This window comes from Sciurus vulgaris (assembly GCF_902686455.1).
Source record: "Sciurus vulgaris genome assembly, chromosome: 6".
Classification (NCBI taxonomy): Eukaryota; Metazoa; Chordata; class Mammalia; order Rodentia; family Sciuridae; genus Sciurus; species Sciurus vulgaris.
The window spans coordinates 70,351,359-70,373,089 of NC_136466.1; the positions used below are offsets into that span (position 1 = coordinate 70,351,359).

The 21,731-nt window shown below is 43.6% G+C and overlaps 5 protein-coding genes across 5 annotated transcripts; all 5 read right to left on the minus strand.

Annotated features, from left to right (window-relative positions):
* Window positions 1–644: 644 nt before the first annotated feature.
* Window positions 645–3,347, minus strand: LOC306663814 (protocadherin gamma-B6). The gene has a single exon (XM_079144389.1). It carries the CDS (start codon window positions 2,567–2,569, stop codon window positions 749–751), a length of 1,821 nt encoding a protein of 606 aa, XP_079000515.1. The 5' UTR covers window positions 2,570–3,347; the 3' UTR covers window positions 645–748.
* On the minus strand, window positions 2,625–7,748 carry LOC306664306 (protocadherin gamma-A9-like; the record flags this gene model as incomplete). The annotated part of the gene is made up of 2 exons (XM_079145140.1): window positions 2,625–2,879; window positions 5,325–7,748. 2 exons carry the CDS (start codon window positions 7,746–7,748, stop codon window positions 2,625–2,627), a joined length of 2,679 nt encoding a protein of 892 aa, XP_079001266.1.
* A 2,111-nt stretch (window positions 7,749–9,859) lies between these two features.
* LOC306664307 (protocadherin gamma-B5) lies at window positions 9,860–12,280 on the minus strand (the record flags this gene model as incomplete). The annotated part of the gene is made up of 1 exon (XM_079145141.1): window positions 9,860–12,280. One exon carries the CDS (start codon window positions 12,278–12,280, stop codon window positions 9,860–9,862), a length of 2,421 nt encoding a protein of 806 aa, XP_079001267.1.
* Window positions 12,281–12,436: 156 nt separating this feature from the next.
* LOC306664308 (protocadherin gamma-A8-like) lies at window positions 12,437–17,284 on the minus strand (the record flags this gene model as incomplete). Its single annotated transcript, XM_079145142.1, has 2 exons — window positions 12,437–12,607; window positions 14,861–17,284. The coding sequence occupies 2 exons, from the start codon at window positions 17,282–17,284 to the stop codon at window positions 12,437–12,439; spliced, it is 2,595 nt and encodes an 864-aa protein (XP_079001268.1).
* Window positions 17,285–17,294: 10 nt separating this feature from the next.
* Window positions 17,295–21,710, minus strand: LOC306664309 (protocadherin gamma-B4-like; the record flags this gene model as incomplete). Its single annotated transcript, XM_079145143.1, has 2 exons — window positions 17,295–17,372; window positions 19,434–21,710. 2 exons carry the CDS (start codon window positions 21,708–21,710, stop codon window positions 17,295–17,297), a joined length of 2,355 nt encoding a protein of 784 aa, XP_079001269.1.
* Between the last annotated feature and the right edge of the window lie 21 nt (window positions 21,711–21,731).

Genomic DNA, 21,731 nt, shown 5'->3' on the forward strand with positions numbered 1-21,731 from the left:
TGAAAGATATAATCGTCAAAAGGTAAACAGAGAAGACAAGATGGTACCGAGTTATAGATTTTTCAAATATGATCCTAGATGTGAAAATGAAGTAGTATGACTGAAATATGAAAACATTAGGATATTAAAGACACAAAAGTGAAACTCACCGCTGTTAGGGTCTCAGAATATGAAGTCAAATTATCCTCAACGTGAAGTGGAAATAAGGTCCCAGAGGAATTACTGTCAACTACATCTTGAGTGGAATGCAAGGGTGCAGTACTTTTTAGGATATTAAACTCTGCCTTTCCCATATGTGCAACACACAGATTGTAGGAATAAGGCAAAGTCCCTTCATTGTAGTTGAAGGGAACTCTAGGTTCAGATTTGGAACAGAGACCTTGCTGAAAACAACTCCATGCAGACCGGCTGAAAGAAGATCGCAGGCGCAAGGCGATGGCCACAATCACAGCCAGTAGGAAGAGCACTGAGATCAAGGCCAAGGCCACCACCAGGTAGAACTGCAGCTCCGCCTGGGGGTCAGAGGGCACAGGGCGGTCACTGAGGTCAGGCAGTGCCTCCTGCAGGCTGTCCGCAAAGACCAGGTGCAGCGTGGTGGTGGCCGAGAGAGGCGGTTGGCCACCATCACGCACAGCGACCAGCAGGCGCTGGCGGGCCGCGTCCCTATCGCCCAAGGAGCGAGCCGTGCGCACCTCGCCTGTGCGCAGCCCCAGGCTGAAGAGCCCGGGATCGCTGGCTTGGCAGCACATTAGTAGGACAACCAGGCATTGTGTCCCGAGTCAGCGTCCACCGCCACCACCTTGGTGACCAGGTAGCCGGGCTCCGCGGCTCGCGGTACAGTGTCGAAGAGCGCTGAGCCGTCGGGCGCCAGCGCGGGGTACAGCACCCGCGGGGCATTGTCGTTGCGGTCTCCTACCAACACGCGCAGGCTCACGTTGGAGGTGAGCGCGGGCGAGCCGTGGTCACGAGCCTGCAGAGTCAGCTCAAAGGAACGTAGCTGCTCGTGGTCGAAGGCTCGCTGCGCGAACACCACGCCGCTCTGTTCGCTCACAGACACGTAGGACGACAGCGCTCGAGGCTCGATGTCGCTTGCCACGATGGAGTAGGAGACTTGGCCGTTGGGCCCTAAGTCTGGATCCAAGGCGCTGACTTGAGCTATTGAGGCTCCGGGTGGGTTGTTCTCAGCCACGTGAACCATGTAAGAGGCCTGCTGGAAAACCGGAACGTTGTCGTTGACGTCAGTGATGTGCAGGGTGATATTTACACTTGAAGAAAGGGGCGGCTTGCCACCATCGGTGGCGACGATGGTGACATTGTACTCTGGGTTCTTCTCTCTATCTAGGACTGCATCAGTCACCAGTTTGTAATAGTTGTTAGAAGAAGAATAGATCTTGAAAGGAAGGTCTCTTTCTATATCACATTTTACTTCTCCATTTCCCCCAAAATCCAGGTCCCGTGTTTTGATAAGGGCAATAACCATTCCTGGAGGGGAATCCTCCAAAATTTGATCAGACAGAGAAGTGATGATAATTTCCGGACTGTTGTCGTTTTCGTCTAGGATTTCTATGATTACTTTACATTGGGTAGAGAGGCCACCGCCATCCTTTGCTTCCACTTCCATGGTGTATCTTTCTGCATCTTCAAAATCCAATGATTGGTTATTCTTAATCATACCTGTTTTCTCATCCAATGAGAACATGCGCCTTGTGCTCTGGGCAGTGCTCCGGAAGTAGTAGTTTATCTCTGCATTTATGCCCTCATCCACATCCGTGGCTGTCACTTGCAACACGGGGGACCCCGGAGGCAGATTTTCACTAAGACTGATTCTATATTCGTCTTTGCTGAACACGGGTGGGTTATCATTAATGTCCTTTACAAAGATTTCTATTTGAGCGGTGGCACTTCGTGGCGGGTCCCCTCCATCCAAGGCAGTCAATATCAAGCGATGTGATCTCTGCTCTTCCCTGTCTAGGAGTTTCTCCAAAGATAATTCTGGATATTTGCCACCATCAGAATTAACTCTAACTATTAATGAAAAATAAGGATTAGGGCTTATCTGATAATCTTTAATTGAGTTTAGGTTTATATCAGGGTCAGTAGCAGGGTCAAGGGATATCCTTGCACCAGGGGACACAGACTCAATAATTTCTAAGTGTATTTTCTTTTTATCGAATTGAGGGGCATTGTCATTAATATCCTCAATCATCACAACGATATGAAAAATATTTAAAGGATTTTCCACCACAGCTTCCAACTGCAACTCACATCTTCTCCTCTCTTTGCATATCTGCTCCCGGTCTATTCGGTCCTTCACAAGTAAGTCCCCAGTCTGCGCGTCTACGTTGAAGTGCAGCTTCTCTGCGCTAACTCGCAGCTTCCGAGCCGACACATCCAGGATATTGAGCCCCAGATCCTTGGCGAGGTTCCCCACCACCGAGCCCTTGGCTAGCTCCTCGGGAATCGAGTAGCGGATCGGCTCGCAGAGCGCCGAATAGAACAAAGGCAACAGCCAGAGAAACAGTACCTGCCCGCGGCCGGCGCGTCGCCTCTGCGCGCAGCTCCCTCCCATCACTCGCTCGGGTTTTCTCTGGGTCCTCCTCTTCTCAGTTGGAAGAAAAAGTAATCTACCACGCAGGAAGAGTATTCAGTTCAGGACAGGCGGAGCCCAGTTTCGGGGATGGGAATCTGTGTGTGTACTCTCCAGGAGTGAGAGGGTTTCCTTCTGTGCGTGTTGGTGGCTGCGCAGGAAATCCCAGGCTAGAGGCTGAGGGATCCCGGGCGTTGGTGCTTGCTCTGCACTGGCCGACAGCGGCGCCCAGAGGCTCCGTGTGGAACTGCAGCCTGGCTTTTGAATTCTTTATTGCCAAAATATATACATGCTGTTTTTTGAAAACGCAGCTATACATTAGTCGCAAATTTTAGTCTAACCACAGTATTACATTGGATACTTACATATTTGGTGTTTTAAATAAATTGATTCCTAATGCTTTTTAATTTTTACAACAGGTAGTATTATGTATTATATGTGGACTTTCATACACACCCATCATCCAGCTTCAACAATGATTAACATTGAGGCCAATCTTTGTCTAATATATACTGCACTCCCCAATTACTCTAAAGTAAATCCCAAACTTCATTTCATTAATGCTTCTAGACAACGCATTAAGTTTGAGAATTGTATCTTTCAGCTTATGTTCTCAAGCTGTTACCAGATTATAGATGCAAATAAACCTCAAGTAAATTAGTCCAGTTCAAGAAAACTAGTCTAGTGTAAGTAACTAGTCTAGTTTAAGAAAACTAGAATTCAGCATTTTCCATTCTCTGCCTAGTAGTCATCTATCTAGTGAGCCTTGTCTTCCGACTTTATTTTATTTATTTATTTTTGCGGTGCTGGGGATTGAACCCAGGGCCTTGTGCTCGGAGGCAGGCACTCTACCAACTAAGCTACATCTCCAGCCCTGTCTTCTGATTTTAAAGGCAGGTGAGATATTTGTAGCACAGAATAGTAGCTATCTACCATGACGTATATCAATATCTGTTATTGTATTTTGCCAAGCTAATATGCACTTTATTTTTTACTTTATTATTATTATTTTTTGTATTGAGGATTGAACCCAGGGGTGCTCTAGTACTGAGCTACAATCCAGACCTTTTTATTTTTTATTTTGAGACACAGTCTCACTAAATTGCTGATGCTGGTCCCGAATTTGTGATCCTTTTGCCTCAGCCTCCTAAGTCACTAGGATTATAGGTCTGTATCATCACACTGGCAACACACAATGTAAAATATTTATGAGCACTTGGTATCAAGGCTACCTCCAGAGAGAAATTTAATTTCTCCTTTGACTTCTGTCACTCACTTACCAATAAAAAGTGTATTGTTCAATTCCCATGGGTTTATATAGTTTCTGTAGGGTTTTGTTGTGTTGATTTCTAATTTCATTCCATTATGATTTAAGATGCAAGGAATTATTTTAATTTGCTAAGAGTTGTTCTGTGGCTTATCAGACAGAAATTTAAGAGGATGATTTTCCTACCCCATGGTTAAAAATGTGACCTGAATGATGTTTTACTTTTTATTTAGCAGCTTAAGAAAAAAGATGCTTGAAATAATTAAAATGTCTATATGTTGTTATGAATTTCCAGATACATTAGTACTTATTTTGTTATTAGTAAAACAATGGAAATTGGAAAAATTAGAGTCAGAATGATTTTCTAAGTCTACAGAAACAGTAGTAGTTATCTTTATATCTATGGATCACATATTTAGAATAGAATTTTCAGTCAAATTCAAAGCTCATTTTCAAATAGTCTCCTGAATGTGATGTACTACTTGAAAACTGACATTATGTTTAAAATTATACTAAATAATACATTATTTTCCTTATAGTTAAAACTCAGTAAAATATTTCTAGAAGCTTCTTAGCATTTCCTGAGAATATTTTTCTAACTTATATCCCCTATCCAGGTTCACTTCTAGCCTCAAAGGTTGGAGAATTAAGCCAGAAGTAAGAAAGAGCCTAATAATACTTTTTAATTCCTTTTATTTGGTCGTTTCACAGTGTTCAGTTTTAGAAACTTCTCTTGAGCAAGCACATATTATAGGAAAGAAGAGTGTCAAGCTACTCTTCATAATTTGACACTAAGCATTAGGAAATTACTTGAGCATATAGAATAAAGGATGACACAACTTTTCCCATTAAAGGAATAAAAAAAATGCTTTGCTAGGGTTTGGAAATGAATAACTGAAGTTTGGCTCTTCCTCAGAAAAGATCTTTAAATATATTGACTAAGCACTTATGATCTAAAAAGCATCAACTCAGTTGGGTGTTTTCCTATCATAGAAACAAAAGAGTGGAAGCAGTGAACTTGGAATTTCAGCTGTTTAAGAAAAAGGCATTTGCTTTCTTATTAATTTACCCTGAGAACACAGTATCACAGTAGAAATGGTTTTAGAGGTAAGATTTTCACAATGGGAGCACTGGAGATAGAATAATTAATAAATTTCAGGAAGAGAAATCCAGCTTGGGAGTTAGTAGTGAACCACTGAAACCATTCAAGCAACATCACCTCAATAGCCAACACCCATGGAGGATAATAAGAGCTGCTCCTTTTCTTTGACACTAGGTTAATTATTATGAAAAAGTTAAAGTTACATCAGTGATGCAACAATAAATGCCCCCTTTATATGTTGGTGCAAAACCATGCTCAGTGAAAACATAAAAGGTGAAAAACATTAATATCAATGTGTGCTTCCTCAAATAAGAACATTTAATGAGAAAGTAGTTATAGATAGTAAAGAAAAAAAAAATCCAACTCACAGGAACCAAAGGAGTGTCTTCTACAGGAAACTTGGAATCAAGTGAATGGCATAAAGGCTCCTTTTTCTCACTGCTGTCCTGGCTGATGAGCATGTCTGCATAGTTGGGTTGGGGAAAGACAATGTGGCTCTTTCTCGAGTCAGCTGTGAGAGAAAACTCCTGGGAACAAGTCTGCAGGAAAGCCTGCACCCCCTCCATGTCCATGAAGTGCGAGGTGGGTAGACCAGTCAGCCCACCATTTTCAGCCTGCAGCAGATGCAAGGAATGCCACCGCCGAAACTTGAGCCCCAGCAGAACAAGGACAAAGGTGAGGAAGACACAGGAGACAGCAGCCACTGCCACTACCAGGTAGAGTGTGAGGTCAGAATCTCTGGGATCTGCAGGGGTTTTGATGCTGCCCAGGTCAGCCAGGATGTTGGGGATACTCTCAGCCACAGCCACAGTGAATGTCACAGTGGCTGAGAGAGGTGGCTGGCCATGGTCCCGCACAGCCACCACAAGGCTCTGCTTTAGAGCATCTCTATCCAGAAGAACCCTTGCTGTACGCACCTCACCTGTGTGTAGCCCCACAGAGAAGAGCCCTGCCTCACTAGCTTTGAGCAGGTGGTAAGACAGCCAAGCATTCTGTCCTGCATCTCTGTCTACTGCCACCACCTTGGTCACCAGGTATCCAGGCTCTGCTGAGCGGGGTGCCAACTCCACACCAGTGGAGCCATCAGTGGGGAGGGTGGGATATAGGATCTCAGGGGTGTTGTCATTCTGGTCCAGTACAAAAAGGTTCAGTGACACATTACTGCTGAGTGGCGGGTTCCCATTGTCACTTGCCCTCACCTGCATTTGAAGATTGCGAAACTGCTCGTAGTCGAAGGATCGCAGCGCATACAACACGCCAGTTTCAGAGTTAATGGATACATAAGAAGAGAGAGGAGCTCCCTGGATGGTATCCTCCACCAAGGAGTACGTAACCCTAGCATTTTCATTATTATCAGGGTCATGGGCATTTACCCCAAAGATGGAGGTGCCTCTGAGGTTGTTTTCTGGAAGGTAGATGGAATAGGAGGCTTGAGAGAAGGCAGGTGGATTGTCATTGATGTCAGTCACATACAGGGTGATGTGAATTTCCGTAGATAGGGGTGGTATTCCTCTGTCTGTGGTTGTCACTGTAATGTTATACTCAGAGACCTTTTCTCTATCAAGAATTTGGGCTGTCAACAATCTGTAATAATCTTCTACTGAATTTTCTAATTTAAAAGGCAGATTCTCTGGAATGGAACAGAAAACCTGACCATTCTTCCCTGAATCTTGGTCATGTGCATTGAAAAGAACGATTACTGTTCCCTGAGGAGCATCTTCCCTCACTGGACTAAATAGAGATGTAATGGTCACTTCGGGTCTATTGTCATTTACATCTTCCACCATAATTAACACTTTTGTCCGCCCTTTCAATCCCCCACCATCTTCAGCCTGTATTTCCATCTCGTAAAAGGAGCATTCTTCATAATCCAGACTTTTGGCTACTGATATTTCCCCAGTATTTTCATTAAGCTGGAAAATAGGAGATTGTTTTTCATTAATTTTCCGGAATTTATATGCCACTTTTCCGTTGGCTCCCTCATCCGGGTCACTAGCTCTTACTGTAAGCAACAGAGTGCCTGGTGGCACGTTCTCAAGGGCTTTCGCTCGGTAAATCGGTTGAGCAAACACTGGGGCATTGTCGTTTGTATCCAACACTGTCACCTGGATGTGCACTGTGCTAGAGCGACGTGGGTCTCCACCATCTAAGGCGGTGAGGACCAGGTGGTGAACAGCCTCTTCCTCTCGATCCAGGGCGTGCTCCAGCACCAGCTCTGGGTTTAAGGTTCCATCATCCCGAGTTTGCACATCCAGGGAGAAGTGGTGATTGGAGCTGAGCTTGTAGCTCTGTAGGGAGTTCACGCCCACATCCGGGTCAATGGCTTCTGGGAGTGGATAACGAGCTCCGGGAGCAGCAAGTTCATTAATTTTTACTTCCAGATTTTCAGCCTCAAATTTTGGCGCATTGTCGTTGATATCACTTACTTCTATTTCTATTCCGTAAAGTTTCACTCTGTCTTCAACCAAGACTTTAAAGTTTACCAGACACCGCGCGCTCTGGGCGCAGAGCTCCTCCCGGTCTACCCTGCCGGCGGTGACTAAGCTGCCGCTTTGTGGATTCAGAGAGAAAAGCTGCGTCCTACCTCTGGAGACAATTCGGACTCCGCGTTCTGCCAGCTCCCGGGGTTCCAGTCCCAGGTCCCTGGAGATGTTCCCCACGTTATAGCCTTTTTCTCTTTCTTCTGGCACTGAGTAGCGGATCTGACTGGCCCTGGCCTCCCACAGCGTCCCCAGGAGCGCGCACAGCAGGATCAGTCTTTTGCAGTGCTGGCGTTTGGTTGGAGCTGCCATTGTTGCCCTGCTACTGAATTCTGCTTACCTTGAACGCTGACGCATTAGATCTTCTTTTTCTCCTCCACAGTCTAGTGATCTTTTTCCTCAGGAGAAAGACGGAGTGCCCCAAATTAAGAGGCTGAGCTCTTAATTTGAAATTAAGCGGTTGCAGCTCGGGAGCCAGTTTGTGGGAATATGAGGGGCTTTGTGAGAAGATCTAAAAGGAGCGGAGTCTCCAAAGTTGGTGAACAGCGGCGCTCAGAGTCCTAACTCGTTACTACACCGAGATATTCAACTTTAAAAATCCCTTTATTTTTGAGACCTGTTCTCGTCACGTTACTCAGGTTGGTCTTGAACTCCTTTTGTGCTCATGCGATTCTGCTGCCTCAGCTTCCCGAATAGCTGGGACTGCAGGCACGTGTTGCTGTGCACCGCAAGGTTTGCAATATTTGATCATAGATGGTGACTCAAGGAATACTCTTTTTTCTCATTATGATTTTGGACTTTTCTAATTGTTTCTGGCATTCACATTTGAAAAGCAATTAACATTTGTATTATCTGAGTTGTAAATGGAATGAAATTTGATTAAGTATTAAATCATAATATATACATATATATTTGCTTAATATCAACTTGACCTACTTTGTTTTTGGTAGAATTCTCCATTCTCTAGATGTGTAAATTGTTTCAGTTTATTTTTTAGGGTTCTTAATTTATTTTTATATGCCTGTTAGTTTTCAGAAGTGATCATGATGTGTAATCCTTTTTGGAAATATGTTCACGTATTCATATTTTTCTTAATTTTGATACTTGTATCATCTATTTACAGATGTATAGCACCATCATTATAGGTGTATAGCACCATCATTATATTGAATGAATATAACAGATTATTCATGCTGAAATTATTTTACAAGGTTAATTTATGTTGCTGGTAAAATTCCTGGAGAAAAGCTGCTTCTTAATCTTGTGTCTTGAAAACATTTTTTAAAAATGTGGTACTGAGGACTGAACCCAGAGGTGCTTTACCACTGAGCTACATACCCAGTTCTTTTTTTCCACATCAAATCATTTATTTACCCTTTTTATTATTTTCAACAAGATAGTGATAAATTGTTAAGGCTGACCTTGAACTTGTGATTCTATGGCTCAGCTTTCTGAATACCTGGGATTGTAGGCATCAAAAACCATGTACAGCATAAAAATAATTTTCACTAGGCAATAGTTTTAGATTTTCTTACCTAATATTGCTAAAGTTTAACAGGATTGTGGTTTTAAAGATCCACATGTTTGTGATTGTTCAAATTTATGCTATTTCAAAAAGAGTTTAGCTTTCTACATGAATACATGATACATGTACAGATAAGGCATTTGGAAGATTCAAATGAAGGTACAGGATAAAGCAAGTTTCCATTTCCCTCCTCCAACAAGACATTATGCTTTTTTTCTTTCTCTTTTTGTGGTACTGGGAATCAAATCCAGGGCCTCATGCATGCTAGGCAAGTAAACACTGAGAAACATTTTTTCTTTAGGATTTTGCACCTAACAAAATTTGATTTGTAGGGGCAAAATTTGATTATTTGAAGCTGATGATTTTAGTGATTGTCTTTGATACACACAAACACATGTAATATTTTTCATGCATTTAATGTGAAGTCAAAGAACATAAATATATTAGGTAACTATAAGGAACTAGACATGAGAAACAATAGAAAGGAAAGGAATCTGTCAGTAAACTTGGTAAAGGAAGATACCACTACCTGTGTATTTTCTTTAAAGAATGAATTAAATGATTTTCTACTGTAAATTTTATACTTATATAATATTTAAATATATGCTAAAAATGAGGCAATCAGTGTGTAAATATCATTAGCTTTGATACAAGAGAGAAACTGTGTCCAATCCTTTTGCCGAATCACTAAGAGCTCACTCTCAAACTTTGTAAATCTGCAACTTCTTAATATTCCCTGGAATCTATATTATATTTCATAACCACTTTTAATTCAACCATCCATAATTCAATTCTTCATTGTTCCCATGAAAAATGGAAGTTATCAATAGATCTGAAAATATACATTATCTCCATGTTAATATAGACAATTGGGTGAATGATGAAAAGTTTTAAACACTTAAATGGAACTCACCGGTACTAGAGACTCGGGATGGCAAGATGACTCACTGGAATTACAAAGTGGAAACAAGGTTCCCGGTGACTCACTGCAGAGTATGTCTTGTCCTGAACTCAGAGGATCACTGCATTGTAGGAAATTAAACTCTGTCTTTCCCGTATGTGCAACGCAGAGATTATAGGAATAAGGCAGAGTTCCCTCGCTGTAGTTGGGCTGAACCACAGGTCCAGACTTGGCGCAAAGACCAGGTTGAAAGCAGTCCCAGGCCCTGTTGCTGGAGGAGTGTCTCAGTCGCAAGGCAATTGCCAGAATCACTGCCAGTAGGAAGAGCACTGAGATCAAGGCCAAGGCCACCACCAGGTAGAACTGCAGCTCCGCCTGGGGGTCAGAGGGCACAGGGCGGTCACTGAGGTCAGGCAGTGCCTCCTGCAGGCTGTCCGCAAAGACCAGGTGCAGCGTGGCGGTGGCCGAGAGAGGCGGTTGGCCACCATCACGCACAGCGACCAGCAGGCGCTGGCGGGCCGCGTCCCTATCGCCCAAGGAGCGAGCCGTGCGCACCTCGCCTGTGCGCAGCCCCAGGCTGAAGAGCCCGGGATCGCTGGCTTGCAGCACATGGTAGGACAACCAGGCATTGTGTCCTGAGTCAGCGTCCACCGCCACCACCTTGGTGACCAGGTAGCCGGGCTCCGCGGCTCGCGGTACAGTGTCGAAGAGCGCTGAGCCGTCGGGCGCCAGCGCGGGGTACAGCACCCGCGGGGCATTGTCGTTGCGGTCGCCTACCAACACGCGCAGGCTCACGTTGGAGGTGAGCGCGGGCGAGCCGTGGTCACGAGCCTGCAGAGTCAGCTCAAAGGAACGTAGCTGCTCGTGGTCGAAGGCTCGCTGCGCGAACACCACGCCGCTCTGTTCGCTCACAGACACGTAGGACGACAGCGCTCGAGGCTCGATGTCGCTTGCCACGATGGAGTAGGAGATTTGTCCGTTGGACCCCAAGTCTGGGTCGGAGGCGCTAACTTGAGCGATGGAGGCTCCAGGAGGGTTGTTTTCGGCTATATAGACTACATAGGAGTCCTGGTGGAAAACTGGAGCATTGTCGTTTACATCACCTATGTTTAAGGTTACCTTTATGCTGGAGGAAAGGGGCGGTTTGCCCCTGTCAGTGGCAGTGATGGTGACATTGTACTCTGGGGTCAGCTCTCGGTCCAAGTTCCTGGTCGTTACCAATTTATACGAATTTTTGGATGAGGAGATGATTTTAAATGGGACTTCACCTTCTAATCGACAGTTAACCTCCCCATTTTCCCCAGAATCTTGATCATGGATTTTGATCAAAGCAATTAGTGTTCCAGGCTCTGCATTTTCCAAAATCATTTCAAGTAGAGAATGAAATATAACTTCTGGGCTATTGTCATTTTCATCTTGAATTTTAATTTCAACTGTACATTGTGAGACCAGTCCTCCACCATCCCGCCCTTCTACTAAGAGAGAATATTCCTTAGTGTCTTCAAAATCCAGTGCCTTTTGAGTCCTAATTTCTCCACTCTTTGAATTCATACTAAAAACTTGTCCGGTTCTGTAGAAGGAATAAGTAATTTCTGAGTTGATTCCCTCATCCTGGTCGGTGGCTGACACCTGCAGCACAGCGGTGCCTGGTGGCATGTTTTCCCGAAGGCTGACTCTGTACACTTCTTGGTTGAATACAGGGGGATTATCATTGGCATCTGTGACCTGAATCCGTAATTCAGTAGTGCCACTTAGAGGTGGATTTCCACCGTCCAAGGCAGTCAAGACTAAACGGTAGTAACTCTCTTGTTCCCGGTCTAAGTTTTTCTCCAATATCATTTCCGGGTATTTACTACCATCTTGTTTCTCCTTATTTATCAGGGAGAAACTAGGACTTAAAGAGAGTTTATAATTCTGTAGAGAATTTAATGCAATATCCGCATCTTCTGCTACTTCTAATATAAATCGTGTGCCTGGCTGAGCAGACTCACTTATTTGCAGATCAAAGATATCGTGTGCAAATTTTGGCGCGTGGTCATTGATGTCCTCGATCTCCACACTCACGTGGTAAAAGTTCAATGGATTTTCAGCAACAGCCTCAAAATCCAGAGCACAAGCTGGCTGCTTCCCACATATCTGCTCCCTGTCTAGCCTGCCGCTCACAAGCAACTCCCCGGTCTCTGAGCTCACACTGAAGTAAGACTTCTCCGAACTGATACGCAGTTTTCGAGTCGGTAACTCCAGAACACGGAACCCCAGGTCCTTGGCGAGATTCCCCACGACCGAGCCCATGGGCATTTCCTCGGGAATCCTGTAGCGGATCTGCTCAGAGAGCGCCCGGCAGAACAAAGACAGTAGGAAGGGAAGAAGCACTGGCCGCCTGTCAGTCTGTCCCCTCTCCGCAGCGCTGCTCCCCATCCCTCTTGTTCCCCTCAGCTTGCTCACCAGTCAGGAGACTCGGGATTACGAATGATCTCCGTACTGCAGATATTCGGAGCTCCGAAAGGACTCTTAATTCCAGTTCCAGTCCAGGAAAAGATTCTTCTTTTCCGTAGGAAGCAGCGGTGTAATGGCTCACACTGGAGAGTCACATAGGGCTGTTCTGGAAAGCGCGCTGCAGTTGCGCGAGAAGATCGTGAGCTCCAAGCTCTCCTCTTTGGACAACAGCGGCGCCCAGAGCCCACAGTAGTTAACTGCAGCCTCTGCTGTTTTCACTTTAACCAGTAGATAATTATAGTTGTCTAACTAAAGAAGCAATATTTTTATAACAAATTGTAAGGCCCTTTTTCAGGTATCTTTTCCCTTGATTAGAAGCAGCACACTGTATATGATGTGAATGATTAGAAGCAGCACATTGTATATCTATCTCCATTCTTTGATCAGTCTACATAGAGTTCTTATCTAAAGCCAAGTATTGCCCTTGTGAGTTATACAATAATGAATAAGGCAGAGATCTTGCCCTCAGAGACTTCATAGTCTACTGATTTTAGAAATTCATTTCTCTTTATTAGGTATGATTTGTTGAAACTATTTTTCTTCTTCTTGCATTGAAACCCATGATTCTCCATTTTAGGCTTTTGATACTCGTTTCCTATCACATATATTAGGGAATAGCAATACTGTTGAAAACTAATTTTACAAAGTTGTGATTCATTTGTTGTGGGGGCACTAGGTATTAAATCCAGGGGTGCTCTACCACTGAGCTACATCCAGCTCTTTTTATTTTTTATTTTGAGACAAGGTCTCACTAATTTGCTGAGGCTGGCCTCGAACTTGTGATCCACTTGCCTCAGCCTCCTGAGCAACTGGTTGCAGGCATGCACTACTGGGCCTGGCCATTAATTCATTCTTCAAATTTACTGGGGAGATGACTATCTATTCTGTAATATAAAGTCACAAAAGGATATTCTAACAGATTGCATTATTTCCCTATCTATGTACCTACATTATACTGAACTAATGATTTCAGAATTGGAGGAATTGAATTCATGGTTAGTTTATTTACATAAATTTACTGAATATAGTGACATGTTTCTAATCTTTTACTCCCTTTGTTCAGTTTTTCAAAACAACATCTTTTAAGGAAAGCAAGGATTTTCTTCTCTAGAGAAACAACTTTCTTTACCCTTTATTAAATTACAAAGGGTCAGTAATATAGTTGTCCCTTCAAATTACTGTGCATCCAGATGCTATGGAAAGTAGTAAGTGAACACCCACCTTGCTATATATGTGATACAGGATGGAACACTGCACATTCATTGGGAAATATCCTTTTCTATAACAACAACAAAAGATTTATCATGGGCTGGGGGTGTAGCTTAGTGATAGAGCTCTTTTGTAGCATGTACAAGGATCTGAGTTTAATCTCTAGCACTGCAAAAAATATTCATCATATCTACATCTAATCAAATCAGGGGTTAGCTTTTATTTGGATGCGATAAGAAGGAATATAGAAGATGTGTACTCCAGATAGAATAATTTTAATTGAATTTATCAGCTTGTTTAAAATTTGTGTACAAGAAACTTTTGTTTCTAAAATTAACATTCTCAAGCTGTCATCATTTCGTATAGATACGCAACCAAAAAATCTCATTGGAACTCTGCTGAAATATGTTCTGTATTTTACAAAAGTCACTTTCTATAGTTTAAAGGGATGTTTTTATTTCAGCTTTGACTTTGTTATTTTTGGTTTTGTTTTTTTTGGGGGGGGCAAGGCTCATCCTAAGCTTTAGATTCCTTATAAATTGCTTATTCATTCATTAGTATAGACCCAATGAGGGGGTGACTATTACCACACACTTAACATTTATGAAGCAGTCTCACCTCCCTCCAAGACCTACCCTCTAAGATGTGTTTACGCTTTGAAATACAGTAAGATATAGTAAAGCTTTGATGGGCACTGATGCAGAAGCAGGGTTCAAAAGATATTTAAAGTGAAGAAATCTTCAAGAGTCTAGGTATAGGCTAAAGACAACCTTAAAGTTCTGACATGAATCTTACTTTTACTAAGGTAATGAAAGGAGTTGGGAGTCTATCTCAATTATTTTTCTGCAGCTCTAACTTAGGATATACATACACACATACATACATACATCTACATGCTATATATAATAGAAAACTGTGTATGTGGCTAATTCTTAACTGAATGAGTAATAATAGGTGTAGTATAGTTAGAAGATTTAAAAAGGTCGAACAATTTGTGAAAGTCTTTTGAAAGCAAATGAAACAACAACCTTTGACCATTCAAGTTCACTTTTTTTGTGGTGTTGGGGATAAAAAAAAACCTGAGGCCTCATACAGGCTAGACAAATACTCTACCACTAAACCATATCCCCAGCCCCAGAGTTCAATTTTATAGTATCACTGCTAACATACACAAAACTTGGTGGCATGCCTTAAAAATTATTTTCAACCATCTTCAAAATGTTTCAAAATGCTTATATTTGAATCAAATAAAATTCCTTTGAGACATAAAAGTAAAAAAAGAACTGAACTCACCTGAGTAAAAGCAGCTTCATCTTTACACTCATGAAAATCTGTGGATGTTAATGAAGAATCATTTTTCTCATAGCTCTCTTGGCTAATGAGCATATCTGCATAGTTTGGCTGAGGAAAGATAACATGGCTTGTTTGAGAGCCTGCAGTGAGGGAGACTTCATGGGAATAGGTCTGAAGAAAAGCTTGTATCCCATCAATGCCCACAAACTGTGAGGGGTGCACACCTGTCAGTGCACCTCCAGAGGCCTGGAGCATGCGAGACTTTTGCCAACGATGAAGTCTGAGTGCCAGCAGCACAATGACAAAAGCGAGGAAGACACAGGAGACAACAGCCACTGCCACCACCAGGTGAAGTGTGAGGTCTGAATTATCTGAGACCCCAGGGGTCCTGATGCTGCTCAAGTCTGCCAAGACTTCAGGGATACTGTTGGCCACTGCCACAGTGAGTGTGACTGTGGCTGAGAGGGGAGGCTGGCCATGGTCCTGGACAGTTACTATGAGACTCTGCTTGAATGCATCTCTATCCAGCAGGGCCCTTGCTGTGCGCACCTCACCTGTATGAAGCCCCACCGAGAAGAGCCCTGGCTCACTGGCCTTGAGCAGGCGGTAGGACAGCCAGGCATTCTGTCCTGAGTCTCTGTCCACTGCTACCACTTTGGTCACCAGGTATCCAGGCTCTGCTGAACGGGGAGCCAGCTCTACACCAGTGGAGCCATCTGTGGGAAGGGTTGGGTACAAGATCTCAGGCACATTGTCATTCTGGTCCAGCACATATAAGCTCAGGGACACATTGCTGCTAAGTGATGGGTCTCCACTGTCACTGGCAATCACCAGTATCTGCAAGTCTTGGATCTGCTCATAATCAAAGGAGCGCAGTGCATACAGGACTCCAGTGTTGGAGTTGATGGAGACATAGGAGGACAAGGGTGCTCCCTGGATGGTGTCTTCAGTCACCGAGTAAGTGACCTGTGCATTTTCCTGGCTGTCAGGGTCGTGTGCAGTCAATGAGAAAATGGAGGCTCCTTTCAGGTTGTTCTCTGGAATATAAGCTGAATAGGAGGCATGAGGGAAAATGGGTGCATTGTCATTGGTGTCTGCCACAATCAGGGTGATGTAAGTTTCAGTAGACAGAGGTGGGGATCCTAGGTCTGATGCTATCACTGTGATATTGTAGGTAGAATCTTTTTCTCGGTCCAAATACTCCCATGTAACTAATCTATAATAATTATCTATTGACTTTTCTAATTTAAAAGGTAAACTATCATGTGTGTAACAAACAACTTGACCATTCTTGCCAGAGTCTTGGTCATGCACATTCAAGAAGGCAATTACTGTACCAGGAAGAGAGTTTTCCAATACTGGGTTAAGCAAAGAAGTAATGGTCACTTCAGGTCTATTGTCATTTACATCTTCCACCATAATTAGCACTTTTGTCCTCCCCAGAAGTGCTCCCACATCTTCAGCCTGTATTTCCATTTCATAAAATGAACATTCTTCATAATCTAGACTTTTGGCTACTGATATTTCCCCAGTATTTTCATTAAGCTGGAATATAGGAGATTGTTTTTCATTAATTTTCCGGAACTTATATGCCACTTTTCCGTTGGCTCCCTCATCCGGGTCACTAGCTCTTACTGAAAGCAACAGAGTGCCTGGTGGCACGTTCTCAAGGACTTTCACTTTGTAAATCGGTTGAGCAAACACCGGGGCATTGTCGTTTGTATCCAACACTGTCACCTGGATGTGCACTGTGCTAGAGCGACGTGGGTCTCCACCATCTAAGGCGGTGAGGACCAGGTGGTGAACAGCCTCTTCCTCCCGATCCAGGGCGTGCTCCAGCACCAGCTCTGGGTTTAAGGTTCCATCATTTCGCGTCTGCACATCCAGGGAGAAGTGGTGATTGGAGCTGAGCTGGTAGCTCTGTAGGGAGTTCACGCCCACATCCGGGTCAATGGCTTCTGGGAGTGGATAACGAGCTCCGGGAGCAGCGATTTCATTAATTTTTACTTCCAGATCGTCAACGTGGAATTTCGGGTTATTATCGTTAATATCAGTTATTTCTATTTCTATCCCAAAGAGTTTCCCCCCATCCTCAATGAGGATGTTAATATTTACCAGACACCGCGCGCTCTGGGCGCAGAGCTCCTCCCGGTCTACCCTACCCGCGGTGACTAAGCTGCCGCTTTGTGGATTCAGAGAGAAAAGCTGCGTCCTACCTCTGGAGACGATTCGGACTCCGCGTTCTGCCAGCTCCCGGGGTTCCAGTCCCAGGTCCTTGGAGATGTTGCCCACAAAAGTGCCTTTGTCCATCTCTTCTGGAACCGAGTAGCTAATCAGTCCTGTCCCGAGCTCCCACAATATCGCTAGGAGCGTGCACAGCAGGACCAGCTCGCCCTGTCCTTGGTGATTCTTTGGAATCGCCATTTTTCTTTCGCTACAGGATCCTTTCACAATATTCACAGGGCATATGTATCTTGTTTACCTTTTGGGCGAAGTTGTGGAGATCATAATGCTACAGAAAATTTAGGTAAGCCCTAAATTTAGGGACCGAATTTCACTGCAATCCAGCAGTTGTTTTGGGGAGCTGCCAGTCTGTGATGTGTGAGCACGGAGCATGAGATGGTCTTTCCGTTGCATTTCTCTCCCAGTAAGTGAACAGCGGCGCTTGGAGTCCTAAGCAATTACTGCACTTAGATACATATTACTTAGATGTGTAATAAGGAGAAAAAATACTAGTTGCTCTTTATTACTTTGTTTTGAATTTAGTTAATTTGTCTCTAAATGCATATTTTAAAAGAGATTGTCAAACAATGTAGGCTAAAGTGGGGGTGAAGGTTTTAGAAATTATTTAATGATCGATATTTTTGATTAGCATTATGTTAAATCACGTTTGCGGAAAACATTCGCTCATCTAAAAAATACAACAATTGTTCGCATTGTGTCTTAAGCTTTACTGAAATTGTCTTCAATATATGTTATCCAATAAGTACCAAGTTGTTCGAGAATGACTTAATTTTTAGGCTCAAACAGACCTATTGAAGATTGATTCAGAAGTTGTTTTATTTGGGATAAACAAATTAATTATTATAGTGTATTCCTATCCAGTTGTTGCTTTAAAGTTTTTTTTCTAAATGCTATTTTAATTATACATTGATACTGTTTTCAAATTTACACTGTGAAACTTTATCAGGAAATATTTTTACAATTCATGTTTTATCAGAGATTATATTGTCTTACTGTTTCATTTAAATTATTTATTTTTAATCTTTAAAATTTATAATTTAATTGAAAAAAATACTTGAAAAGTACAAATGAATATACAACCAAAACCAAATCTCCATTCCACCTCTTTCACCAGAGAGATGATTGTTTTAAAGCAGACTAATTTTTAAGATAGACAAATATTCCAAAGTTGGTTTAACCTTATATTATAAAAACAACAATAGAAAGTAAGGAACATATAATCATCCCTATGAAGTCGAACAAAAAGTGCCACTACAAAAATTCTCTTTCCTTTAGTAGTTTTTAAAGTGACTATTAACTAATGTTGTTGCTAAAGGATACTTAACAAATAGTTGAGACAATGCACTATGATCATTCATATATGTTTTATATTCACATCAGATTGGCTTACTGTCTAAAAATTTGAAGAATTCAAAGGCACTCATATTCAAAATGTATTAGAATGATCAGAAGATCACTGGAATATTAGTTTAGGGCTGCAAAAATGACAGTTAAGCATTATATAACAGGAGTGTATGAGAGAGGAACAACAGAGGCAGAACACTGTCTTTTCTTTGATGGAAACTACTGAATGTGCTTCAGTATAGATTGGCCCTGACATCCCTATGCTGCAGGTACAGAGAATCTGCTTTTGATAAGCATAATGGACCTCCTGCTAAGTAAACGATTATACATACACACACACAAACCACACATACACACTACATAAAATTAAAAGGGGTCTTTGGAATAAAAGCCGTTTGACACCTTATTCTAGGAGAAAGTAAACAAAAGAAATAAAACAGCAAATACCATAGGAAAGGAAAATATAAAGTAGCGAATAAAATATTTTTCTGAAATTCTTTTGTTTTAAAGGTTTATTAAAATGACTATTTTTATATTTACAGTATGTTCGAGTTAAAATGTATTCATGTATACAATATTAACCTAGAGGAAGAAAAACTTATGGAGAAATCCCATTAACTTCTTAGGAGACAGCTAATAAAGTGTCTAAGGTTTTCACTTGGTAGTTAAAACCACAACTCACTGCTTTGTAAATCTGAGCTTGGTAAGACACCTTTAAGCCACATGATTGCTCCTGCTTCATTTATTCTTTCAAGAACTGAATGAGAACTTTGTAACTGACCACACAACTTTTTCTTTTTTTGGGGGGAGGGGACTGTTCTAGAGATTGAACCCAGGACCTCAATGTTAGGCAAATGTTATACTAATTAGCTTCACCCCTGCCTCTCACTACAACTTCTCACAAGATATGAAAACTGTGTATTTTCCTGTGAACATGGAGAAGTGGTAGAAAATGAGAACAAGGACATGACTGATGGAAGCTTACCTGATGTGTGGTTGACTCACTGGGATTACAAAGTGGAAACAAGGTTCCCGGTGACTCACTGCAGAGTATGTCTTGTCCTGAACTCAGAGGATCACTGCATTGTAGGAAATTAAACTCTGTCTTTCCCGTATGTGCAACGCAGAGATTATAGGAATAAGGCAGAGTTCCCTCGCTGTAGTTGGGCTGAACCACAGGTCCAGACTTGGCGCAAAGACCAGGTTGAAAGCAGTCCCAGGCCCTGTTGCTGGAGGAGTGTCTCAGTCGCAAGGCAATTGCCAGAATCACTGCCAGTAGGAAGAGCACTGAGATCAAGGCCAAGGCCACCACCAGGTAGAACTGCAGCTCCGCCTGGGGGTCAGAGGGCACAGGGCGGTCACTGAGGTCAGGCAGTGCCTCCTGCAGGCTGTCCGCAAAGACCAGGTGCAGCGTGGCGGTGGCCGAGAGAGGCGGTTGGCCACCATCACGCACAGCGACCAGCAGGCGCTGGCGGGCCGCGTCCCTGTCGCCCAAGGAGCGAGCCGTGCGCACCTCGCCTGTGCGCAGCCCCAGGCTGAAGAGCCCGGGATCGCTGGCTTGCAGCACATGGTAGGACAACCAGGCATTGTGTCCCGAGTCAGCGTCCACCGCCACCACCTTGGTGACCAGGTAGCCGGGCTCCGCGGCTCGCGGTACAGTGTCGAAGAGCGCTGAGCCGTCGGGCGCCAGCGCGGGGTACAGCACCCGCGGGGCATTGTCGTTGCGGTCGCCTACCAACACGCGCAGGCTCACGTTGGAGGTGAGCGCGGGCGAGCCGTGGTCACGAGCCTGCAGAGTCAGCTCAAAGGAACGTAGCTGCTCGTGGTCGAAGGCTCGCTGCGCGAACACCACGCCGCTCTGTTCGCTCACAGACACGTAGGACGACAGCGTTCGAGGCTCGATGTCGCTTGCCACGATGGAGTAGGAGATTTGTCCGTTGGGCCCCAAGTCTGGGTCGGAGGCGCTAACTTGAGCGATGGAGGCTCCAGGAGGGTTGTTTTCGGCTATATAGACTACATAGGAGTCCTGGTGGAAAACTGGAGCATTGTCGTTTACATCACCAATGTGCAGGGTGACACTTGAGCTGGAAGAGAGAGGTGGCTTACCCCGGTCAGTGGCTGTGACGGTTATGTTGTATTCTGGGTTCTTCTCCCGGTCTAGAACCCTGTCCGTCACTAATTTATACGTGTTTCTTGAAGAAGTGAGTATTTTAAATGGAGTATCACCTTCTAATTTACAAATAACTTCTCCATTGTGACCAGAATCCTTGTCACGGATTTTTAGCAAAGCAACGAGTGTTCCTAACTTAGAGTCCTCCATAATCAGGTTGTGTAGAGATTGGAATATCACTTCTGGGATGTTGTCGTTTTCATCTAGAACTTCTATCTCCACTGTAGATTGTGCAATCATTCCTCCACCATCCTTTGCTTCCAAAACAAAGGAATATTCTTTGATCACTTCAAAATCTAATGTATTTAGAATAATAATTTCCCCAGTATTCGAATTCAGGTCAAACTCAGGGATCAGGCCAGCTTCGCTGAAAGAGAAAGTGATCTCAGCATTGACACCTTCATCCTGGTCAGTAGCAGTCACCCGAAGCACAGTGGTTCCTGGGCGAACGTTTTCTGGGAGGCTCACCCTATATATCTCTTGGCTGAACACCGGAGGGTTATCATTGGCATCAGTCACTAGGATCTGTATCTGTGCAGTGCTGCTGAGGGCTGGATCCCCGAGATCCAAGGCAGTCAAGGTCAAGTGGTAGGATTTCTGCTTTTCGCGGTCTAAAGGTGTCTTCAATATCATCTCAGGGTATTTACTGCCATCTGATTTCTCTTTACTCACGAGTGAGAAATAATCATTGGGACTAAGTTGGTAATTCTGTAGTGCATTGGTACCAATGTCTGCATCATGAGCAGATCCTAAAATATATCGTGTGCCTGGCTGAGCAGACTCACTTATTTGCAGATCAAAGATATCGTGTGCAAATTTTGGCGCGTGGTCATTGATGTCCTCGATCTCCACACTCACGTGGTAAAAGTTCAATGGATTTTCAGCAACAGCCTCAAAATCCAGAGCACAAGCTGGCTGCTTCCCACATATCTGCTCCCTGTCTAGCCTGCCGCTCACAAGCAACTCCCCGGTCTCTGAGCTCACACTGAAGTAAGACTTCTCCGAACTGATACGCAGTTTTCGAGTCGGTAACTCCAGAACACGGAACCCCAGGTCCTTGGCGAGATTCCCCACGACCGAGCCCATGGGCATTTCCTCGGGAATCCTGTAGCG

Excerpts from the sequence above, each read along its gene's own strand:
- LOC306663814 (XM_079144389.1), bottom strand. The coding sequence starts at position 2,569 with ATGGGAGGGAGCTGCGCGCAGAGGCGACGCGCCGGCCGCGGGCAGGTA.